This window comes from Capsicum annuum, chromosome 4 (genome assembly GCF_002878395.1).
Source record: "Capsicum annuum cultivar UCD-10X-F1 chromosome 4, UCD10Xv1.1, whole genome shotgun sequence".
NCBI classification, from domain to species: domain Eukaryota; kingdom Viridiplantae; phylum Streptophyta; class Magnoliopsida; order Solanales; family Solanaceae; genus Capsicum; species Capsicum annuum.
The window spans coordinates 93,385,939-93,395,917 of record NC_061114.1 but is presented as its reverse complement, the minus strand read 5'-3'; the positions used below and the strand labels follow the sequence as shown (position 1 = coordinate 93,395,917).

Genomic DNA, 9,979 nt, shown 5'->3' with positions numbered 1-9,979 from the left:
ACCGGAGGAGGGAACTCGTAGCACTTTTTCATCTTGATAAGGTTACACTAAGGATCGACACTTAGTCCGTTTCTTTTTGCCTTGGAGATGGATGTTTTGACATGGCAAATTAAAAGTGAGGTGCCTCACTGTTTGTTTTTTGCGGATGATGTGGTCTTGATTGATCACGTAGTTAAGTTAATACTGAATTGGAGGTTTGGAAAAGATTTAGGTTGAGTAGGTCCAAGATGGAATATTTGAAGTGTAAGTTCAACGAGGTGTCTCATGAGTCTGATGTGGTTGCTAAGCTTGATACTCATTGTATCAATAAGCGAGATAGTTTTAAGTATCTAGGGTCTATGATTTAGGAAAATGGAGAGATTGATGAAGATGTCACTCATCAGATTAGGGTAGGATGAATGAAATGGAGGTTCGCCTCTAGAATCTTATGCAACACAAAAAAGTACCTCCTAAACTTAAAAGTAAGTTCTACAGAGTGGTAGTTAGACCGAATTTATTATATGAGGTAGAGTGTTAGCCTGTTAAGAAGTCCACATCCAGAAGATGAAAGTGGCAAAGATGAGAATGCTTCGGTAGATGTATGGGTGTACTACAAAATATAGGATTAGAAATGAGGTTATTTGAGATAATATGAGAGTGACATCGGTGGAAGCCAAGATGAGGAAAGTGCGGTTGATATGGTTCGTTTATGTGATGAGGAGGAGCGTGAATGCTCCAGTGTGGAGGTGTGAAAGGTTGGCTAGAGATAGATTTAAGAGAGATAGAGGTAAATCGAAGAAATATTGAAGGGAGGTGATCAGATAGGACGTGGAGTAGCTCCAGCTTATCGAGGACATAACCCTAGATACGAAGTTATGGAGGAGGCGAATTAAGATAGAAAGTTAGTATGAGTTTAGGATGTATATTTTGTTGTACTACTTGGTATATCTTGTATATGATATTATTGAATATGTTAATTTCTATGATATTTTATACTTTTATTATTCCTTATCTAAATTATTTTATTTTAAACTGAGGATCTGTCCACTTGGGAATATAGTGGTATGTTGTTGTATAGGAGTGGAGTGAGGATATGCTGTGTGGGTCCCATATTTAGGCATTTGACTCTGTTTGGGGGAAGCCATCGCTAAGGAGAATCAATATATGCTTCTTACCAATAGTATTATATATAAATGAACTGGATTTAACAGTTTCTCTCTTTTCCTTCCCCATAGTTCCCAACACAAAGAAGAACCATTGGCTGACCTTCAATCTGGTGAGTTTTCGTTATTTCTTAACCCTTTTTGTCCCTATTTGTTGGATCCTATGATGATTTCTTGCTGAAATAAGTTTTTTTTAACTGTTTTTTCTTTTATTTTTGATCAGTTGACAATTAATATGATGGAGAAAAAGATTGATTTTTTTTATGTGCACCTTATATTGGGGTTTTCTCAAAAATGATTCTTGATTTTGTGAGATCTCAATTTTCAATTTTTTTTATTTCTGTTAAAATTTTTTGTGGTTGAGCTTTTCTTGGGGTGGTGGGTGGTCACAAAAGACTTAAAATGAAATTTGGCATTCTTTTCTTAATTTTCTTCTGTGGATGGATTAACCTGTACGAGGAAAAGAGAGATAAGTTTTTTGTTTTTTTTGGTGGTGGTTGGGGGGGGGGGGGGGGGGCGCGTTGACCGGAGTTGAACCAAAGTTCCTACCAATCCTCAAACCTGAAAATTACTGGAATTTGGGGTTTTCTTGACTTTCTTAGTTATCAAAACATTCAGGTAAAATCTATGTCTGCCGTTTTTGTGGCATATCCGTCTCAAAAGCTATGTCTTCTTTCTTATAGTTTGATGCTTGTGTTTCGTGTAAGTTTAATGTGGGATATTCACCTTTATAAAAGAGAAAAAGAGAGGAATATATGCTAAAACAACAACAACATGCCCAGTGGAATCGCACAAGTGGGGGTTTGGGTAGGGAGGGTGGTGTCTACGCAAATCTTACCCCTGCAAGGTAGAGAGGATGTTTCCGGTAGACACTAGTCTAAAACAGGAATATATGTATCATGGAATATTTAGTTTTTGGAGGCTCACTAGCTGGATTACATGATAATTGAATTAGAAGCCAAAATAATAAAGGGCATGATATGAGCGGAAATATGTATTAAATACACTAGATTTAACGATTTGTACACCATATTTAACCGTGTGAGCACTATCTTGTTTGAAAGAATGAATTTGGTCAAGTTGTATCGTCCATTCTATCGCATAGACTGTTTGTTTGATGTAGCTGTGTCTAACAGGTATGGCATGGGATAGTTATTAGTACATATCATTCAAAGAGCTTTATTAAAACTAAAGTATCTACATGTATCCATATGCTGCTCCGGGTGCCATCACACTCGATGTATCATATCATAGAGACTCTTCTGTCAGTCCCCCCCACCCCTTGATTCTTTTAAAGATGCGGTCTAAGTACTCTCCTGATAATTTAGTTGTAACAGTATCATCAATTAACTCACATGTTAACTGAACTAATACTACTTTCATGCTTGTTTTGTATCAATTCAGTTGAGTTTGTTGAGGTGCTCTTATTTTTCTTTGTTTTCCATCTTTGTGCACTATTGTTACCTCAGGAAACAAATTCAGATATGGATCCTGACGACAGTCTAACTGAAGACCCTTGGATAAAATCTTCTTCATCTGGCAATGAATTGCTGAAAATTATGCCCTCAGATAATCATTCATTTACCAATTTCAATCTTCAGGCGCAGAAGTGGGAAGGTTCCTCTTATTTGGATCAGCAGATCAGGATTGAGCAACAGTTTTCTGGATTTACTAAACCGAAGCACACATCTGAGATGGATCAACAGGGGAATCACAGGAATGAAAATCATGACTCGACCAGAATACGTGACTGGGATCCAAGAACTTTGCTGAACAACCTTTCGTTTCTCGAACAAAAGATTCATCAGCTCCAGGAGTTGGTGCATCTGATTGTTGGCCGGAGAGGTCAAGATGGGGTTCAGGGAAATGACCTTATAGTTCAGCAACAACAGTTAATCACAGCTGATCTTACTTCTATTATAGTCCAATTGATATCAACTGCAGGAAGTCTTCTTCCAACTATGAAGCACACACTTTCATCTGCAAGCCCTGCTGCTAACCAACTTGGTCAGGTTGGTGGTGTCACAATTCCTTCTACAATAGGTACTAGTGCTAGTGCTGGTGGGCTGACATGTAATGACGGTGTTGCGAAGGTGGAAGATCAATCCAACCACGTTGACCAGTTGAGAGATTGTGGGATTGAACAAAATCATCCTGCCGATGAACATGAATTGAAAGATGAAGATGAAGCTGAGGAAGAAGAGAACCTTCCTCCCGGTTCCTATGAGATTCTGCAGTTAGAAAAGGAGGAAATTCTTGCACCGCACACTCACTTTTGCACAATTTGTGGCAAAGGATTTAAGAGGGATGCCAATTTGCGGATGCACATGAGAGGTCATGGTGATGAGTACAAGACTCCAGCAGCTCTTGCAAAGCCTCATAAAGAACCCAGTTCTGAGCCGACACTCATCAAAAGGTATTCCTGTCCTTATGTTGGATGCAAGCGCAATAAGGAGCATAAAAAGTTTCAACCTCTGAAGACCATCTTATGTGTGAAAAACCATTACAAGAGAACCCACTGTGAGAAAGCCTATACTTGCAGTAGATGTAATATTAAGAAATTTTCAGTAATTGCTGATCTTAAAACACATGAAAAGCATTGTGGAAAGGATAAGTGGCTTTGTTCCTGTGGCACAACATTTTCTAGGAAAGACAAGCTTTTTGGACATATTTCCCTTTTCCAAGGTCATACTCCTGCAGTTTCTCCAGATGAAACTAAAGGATCTGCTGGGATGTCTGACCGGGGTCAAACCAGTGAAGTCACCATGAAAGCTCGACAAGAAAACTTTAAGGTAAATGCTTCACATGGCAATGAGTTTCAAAATCCCGGGGTTGTAAAAGAGGGCGCATATGGCTCACCAAGCAGTTATTTCTCACCTTTGAACTTTGATACTAGCAATCTTAATGGATTTCAAGAGTTCCCTCGACCACCATTTGACGAGTCAGATAGCTCATTGTCATTTCTGCTATCTGGATCATGTGAATACCCTCCTCACAAGGCTGCAAAATATATGAGTTCTACTGAAATGGAATAACATCAACCAGTATTCAATTTGTCTTTGGTTCATTGTAGCTATCTATTCTATCATGTCATTATTTTCTCAGAATAATTGTGTTTTCCTTGAATTATTTACTATCATTGTTGCTATGAGTTTGTCAGTTGCAGCAAGTAAAAAGGAAAATGCATCAACTGGCTAAAGCAGTTTTACAAAAGGCCCATTCACAACCTTTCCAAGAATTTCGATAGATATAACGTTCACTAACAATTGAGGACATAGTCTCTGAATGGAACTGAGGATGCAATTTTCTTAACCAAAACCAATGTTGAGGACATAGTCTCTTAGTTCGTAGCAGATTCTTTTATTGTACCCCACAAAAAGAAAAAGTAAAACATTAGCAATCTCATTGCAATAAAGGTTCAAGAAGAAAGCAACCCCACCATTTCAGAACATGGCAGGAAGGCTTCCCCATCTACCCCTCTCTACCTCTAAAGGATCTTCTTGCCCCTGATTGCAAAGCACCACAATCTAAAAATGTCAAAAGAAATTGAACATGATTGTTGCAATTGAATAGCTGAATGGTTCAGCCAGCTGAAGAGATGTGGCGCCTATAATGAGAATTATGGAGCAATATGAGCTTCAACCCTTTTGCTGCTCCTGTCGTTGATGGCTTCTTTGGAGGACTGTGGTGGTAGTATGTTTCCCTAAGAACAAAGTCATCCTCACATGACCAAGTCCTTCCCCTGGGAGAGCTGTCCTTCCAAAGAAATCTCTCAGAAAATGGATTGACTAAGCTCTCACGAAACTCTTCTGCTGTCTCACAGTTCAAACCCTGCATATGTCAGCAATGTTATAGCAAAAATTCATCAAGTACAGCTTGGATAATGAAATTGGTATTGGGAAGGTCTTACTTCTGCCATGGCCTTGATTTTCATGGTAAGATCATCGCTAAGGAGGACTAGTTGTCCGTTTCTGTTGCTTCTTTTGAAGAAGAGTGCATATTCAAGGATATGATCTTCTGCTGTAGGTGAGGCAATATGTGGAGAAAATTGAAGCGAGCCAACTGGAAACATGCCGTTCTCCTCACTGAACAAAGAAAATGGGGCAGTAGCAGGAGGGGTTGGTGCCACTGCTCTTGTTTCCTCCGCACAACTCTGTACATGAATCCATGACTTTGCTTTTAGCATGCAGTCTTCTATCCATTCTAATGCTTCAGATACCTCAGTTCTCCTTCTAAACAGTCTAGGGCGCCTCTTCATGCAATCCAATTCTCTTATGACTGTTAACGAGGACCGGGTAATGATTAGGTAAAACAGACATTCTATATAACAAAAATGATGGACGTATTTGGGGACGGCAAAGTTTCAGGTAAGGTTCATTACCAGTTCTAGGAATTATCAGATAAGTTCCCCTGAGACCTTGCAGCAGCTGCAAACTTTTCCTTGATGCTTTATTCAGCAATGAACCAGTGTCTACTACAATGGTCCATCTCTTCTGTTCCATGACACCCTCGTTCTGCAGATAATGTTTAAGACACAAATTAGAGCTCACTAAATTTAAATCAGACAACCAACCAAACTGCTAATCTGTATGTTTCGAACAACTAAACTTTGGAAAAACACTATTGTAGCTAAATTTGTTGAACAACCAATTTATTTGAGACAAGTTGATTCACATAACAAATCGGTTGTCCTTTAAACAATTGGTTTTCTCTGTGAATCAACCTGTATCAATAGAATATATTGGAAAAGAATGTAAAACAAATGCCAGTAGAAGAAATGTGTCCAAGAAGAAATCATTTCAAGAATACTTCTCCAAATCTATGACCTTTCAGAAGCACGTTTTCTTTGCCTGTGCTAAATTGGAAAAAAAAGAAGTTTTTCAGCATAACTTATGGAGAAGGAGCATACTTATGGAGAAGGAGCATACTTCCTTAGTTTCTGGATGCTTGACTCTCAACTTAATGTCCTCTGCTGGAGATATTGACTGCAAAGGCACCCTATCCATTGTGTTCTTCACTGTGTTTACCTTCGATCTTGCTGGATTTGTGGAGGCAAGGTTTGTTGATTTCTGTTCTTCAAGAATTTTGTCAGTCTGATTATTATCTTTCTCAGAGGAGAATAGAGTTCCATTTTGATGGAACATGGGATCAACTACATTGTCCAGAGAAAACTTAAATGCTTCTAGATGCTTCTGATCTTCCAGCTTTCCAATTTTCTTCACTGATCTCATTAAATGTGTACCAGGTATCATATTCTCTTTATCTGGAGTGAAAATTTCATCATCGTTTTCATCCATATTTGACTGTGTTGATTTAGTAGTTGATCCTAGCTTCTCCTTTTTCTGGGATACACAACCTATAGATTGATTGAATTTAGGCTTAACCACAAGTTTCAGAGATGAAGATTTCAACGTATTTGGAAGCTTAATTTGATGCTGGCTTCCCATCTTCTTCATTAAACTCAGCTGACGAGTGTCTGGTGTCATATTCTCTTTGTCCGGAGTGAAAATTTCTTCATTGGTATCATCCATTTTAAAAAGCACAGACTTTCTATATGATCCAGTTGTCATCTCAGAAAGACAAGACGTTTTCATGGATCCAAGGAAGAGAGAACTAGGAGTATGGTTCTCTTTGTCAGGGGTAAAGACCTCGTCCTCTTTATCCTTGTTTCCACTAGCAAAAAGATCTTTAGAAACTGATTCAGTTCCTGCTATTTCACAATTAAGCAGTTCAACTTCAGTTTCCATGTCAACTTTTTCACTCATTGTTCTATATCTACCAGTACCAGTTTGAATTTGAACACTGGAGGGTTTTCCCCTTCTAGACCAAATATTTGAACATCTTTGCTGAGATAGTGGTAGAGTACCATCTGCATTTTCTTTTGGGAACTGTCCTGAGACAAGAAGGGCTTTTGGTGCACTATTTTCCTTGTCAGGTTGGCGTGCAGGCTGCAGCAAACTGTTTTCACCTTCTTCATGGATATTCCCAGGTGGATTCTGGTTTGCTGCCTCATATTTATAAGGAAATGGAGAACTCATTTGCTCAAGCATTGGAGGAGCTGGTGGAGTCAAACATCTCATACGCGGAAACGAACTCATACCAGAAAATGATGAGTCTAGACCTTGCACCATATCATAATCCTCCTTCTGAGTTTTGTCATTTTGGAGGGAAAAATCACTCTCATCCTAGCGAATCAATAAATGCATATTGCACGGCACAGGATAAAAGTTAGAGCAAACAACAAAAGAAAAAGAAAATAGAGTTACTGAACCATAATTCTGAACCTATTTAGTTTTAAGATACAACTGATTCATCTCACCTGATGTTGTTCCTCCTGTGTGCTTTCTTCAGGTTCCGAATCACCAAGAGTAGGTACAAATCGATTCTCAAAATCATATGCATAGCTGATTGGAACCCAGTGAAGCCCGTAAACCCTGCTGGAACCTCCAAGTTGCATCCTATCACCTTCTTTTAACTCTACCTTAACTCCTGATTCAATTTTCTTACCAGAAATCCATGTTCCATGGACTGCGAAGGACAAGATACCCACAGAAAATGACCATACTGAAGAGGCAAGAAACAGCAAGGAAAAAAAAAAGAAGCAAGATGAAATATCTAAACAACTAATTAATTGGCATTGACATCAGAAGTCCTGTCTTGATCAATTTGGGAAAAAATGGTTGAAGATTGACAGATAACATACATTATATGTATCATTAATAACACCACCAACTACATTATGAAATCAGTTGCACAAAAATGAAATTCGCCCAAACAAAGAATTCAAGAGTTCAAAAGCTCTTATGCAGTTACAGAACTTCATCACCCCCTAAAACTTTCAAGAATTTAAACCTCATGCAGGGGCAGCTCGACTTCATTACAAAATCTCATCCCCAAAAGCATGCACCGGCAGAGATACTTGTGAATTTTAGCAAGTTCCAGAACCATACAATGACGTTTACAGGAAATACAAACAGGCACATTGTACCAGCAACATTTAACCTGAAAAAATTCCATCTGTACAGAGAGTCTGAAAATGAGATCACTCATAACAATCAAGAAACAGATAAAATTTCGAAAAATCTTTATGAAGAAGAGGCCCTGAATCACATATCTTGTTCTTGATCAATAAAAATGCAACAGTAGTTCAAAATTGAAGCACTGATGAAAACAAGTTGCACCATTGTTTACAATCAATCGCACAAAGGATAAACTAACAAAACCCTAACATTCAAGAATTTAGGCCTCATATAATTTGACACTCAAGTTTCATCGAATTCAAGAACAACATATATGAATCATAATGAATCTAAAAAAACCCAAATCACCATCACAAATCAAAGATAAACAGGGAGCCTTAGTAGCTCAATTGGTTGGCTACCTGAACTTTCATATAGTTGATGAGGATTTGATTTCCCACGTTGTAATCTCCCCATACCCCCAATTTATTTTTAAATTAAGAGAAATCAAAAGATGGAACTTTTAAATTGCAAATCATAAGATAATTTTCAAGAACCATATATGATCATCTGTCACAAAGAGTCTCAAAGAAGGAAAAACAGACAGAAAATACTCATTTCAACATAAAATCCTCAAAGCATTCCATCATTACTGGAAAACCCCAAAATTAATTTTGAAAAATGGAAACTTAACGGAAGTTCAAGAATTTAGACCTCATATAATTCGATACTCAAGTTTCATCAAATTCAAGAACCACATATAAGAATTAAAATGAATCTAAAGCAAACAAGATAAGAGAATAGAACTGCAAGGAAAAAAGTAACTCAAATTACCATCACAAGTCAAAAGATCACTTTTTTTTTTTTAAAAAAAAAATGCAAACTATAAATGATTTTCAAGAACCATATATATGATGATTTATGGTACCCAAGAATTCCATCATTACAGGAAAAGACCATACTTAATTCAGGAAAATGTAGAGTTTAGGGAAGAAGAAGAGTACCTGAAGAAAGATCAGTAACAGAGAGGGTGAGAGAGGATGGTTTAGAGTGAATACGGAGGTGAAATCTGCTGATGCTGGGATGTTCCAACGTAATATTACAATCTGGGTGTCTACCAACCAACAATATCTCTTCAATTTCTCTTTCTTGAGGTGTTGAACAAGGCGGTGGGTTGTCAAGGAGGAAGATGTTTTTGAGTATAGCCCCATTCTTTAACACTGTAAACACTGGAATCTTCTTCTCTTCTTCTTCAATGGGATATTCCTCCATCTTGTCAGCCATGAATTCAAGAATGAGAGAGACTCTGTGTGTGTGTGTTTTGGGTTGAAATGAGAAGAGGGTTTTATTTTTGAAGAATGAAAATCTTGGAAAAAGGTGACCGTTAGGGAAGAAGGAAGGGAGGCGGGAGTATAATTTGTGTGAAACGGCTAATTAACTCCATTTAATACCCACTATTATAACAAAATGATTTTGAGCCCATTTGGATAAGCTGAATAAAATTGGCTGAAAAAAAATTCTTTAAAAATATTTTTGAAAGTGCTGAATTTATTTTAAAAATAAGAAATTAAGTGTTTAGATAAAAGTGCTGAAACTGAAAAAAAGTTATTGATGTGTTTGGTAATAATGCTTTTAAGCACTTTTTTTAATCAAAATAACTGAAATAGTCTTATAACTGTTAATAATATATAGAATTGATTATTATTAATTTTTATTGTTAAAATAATTTAAATTAAAATTAATATATATTTTAATATATATATATATATATATATATATATATATATATATATATTAAATTATGCATTAGCAAACTTTGTGGAAAGAAAGCACCACCAAATTTTTCTATTGTCCAAGTGTTCAATATGTATTAGCATA

The 9,979-nt window shown here is 37.1% G+C and overlaps 2 protein-coding genes across 5 annotated transcripts; one reads left to right on the top strand and one right to left on the bottom strand.

Annotated features, from left to right (window-relative positions):
- The first annotated feature begins 998 nt into the window (after positions 1-998).
- LOC107867821 (protein SENSITIVE TO PROTON RHIZOTOXICITY 1) lies at positions 999-4,290 on the top strand. Of its 4 annotated transcripts, none has more exons than XM_016714261.2 (2): positions 999-1,255; positions 2,612-4,290. In XM_016714261.2, exon 2 carries the CDS (start codon positions 2,627-2,629, stop codon positions 4,175-4,177), a length of 1,551 nt encoding a protein of 516 aa, XP_016569747.2. In that variant the 5' UTR covers positions 999-1,255; positions 2,612-2,626; the 3' UTR covers positions 4,178-4,290. The 4 variants fall into 4 exon arrangements, with proteins under 4 accessions (XP_016569747.2, XP_016569749.1, XP_016569748.2 ...); XM_016714263.2 differs by having other exon boundaries at positions 1,075-1,255; positions 2,750-4,290; XM_016714262.2 differs by lacking the exon at positions 999-1,255 and adding an exon at positions 1,584-1,760.
- Positions 4,291-4,312: 22 nt separating this feature from the next.
- Positions 4,313-9,514, bottom strand: LOC107867819 (FHA domain-containing protein PS1). The gene is made up of 6 exons (XM_016714260.2): positions 9,106-9,514; positions 7,462-7,670; positions 6,071-7,327; positions 5,524-5,656; positions 5,053-5,420; positions 4,313-4,973 (listed from the first exon to the last, which is right to left on the bottom strand). Exons 1-6 carry the CDS (start codon positions 9,383-9,385, stop codon positions 4,725-4,727), a joined length of 2,496 nt encoding a protein of 831 aa, XP_016569746.1. The 5' UTR covers positions 9,386-9,514; the 3' UTR covers positions 4,313-4,724.
- Between the last annotated feature and the right edge of the window lie 465 nt (positions 9,515-9,979).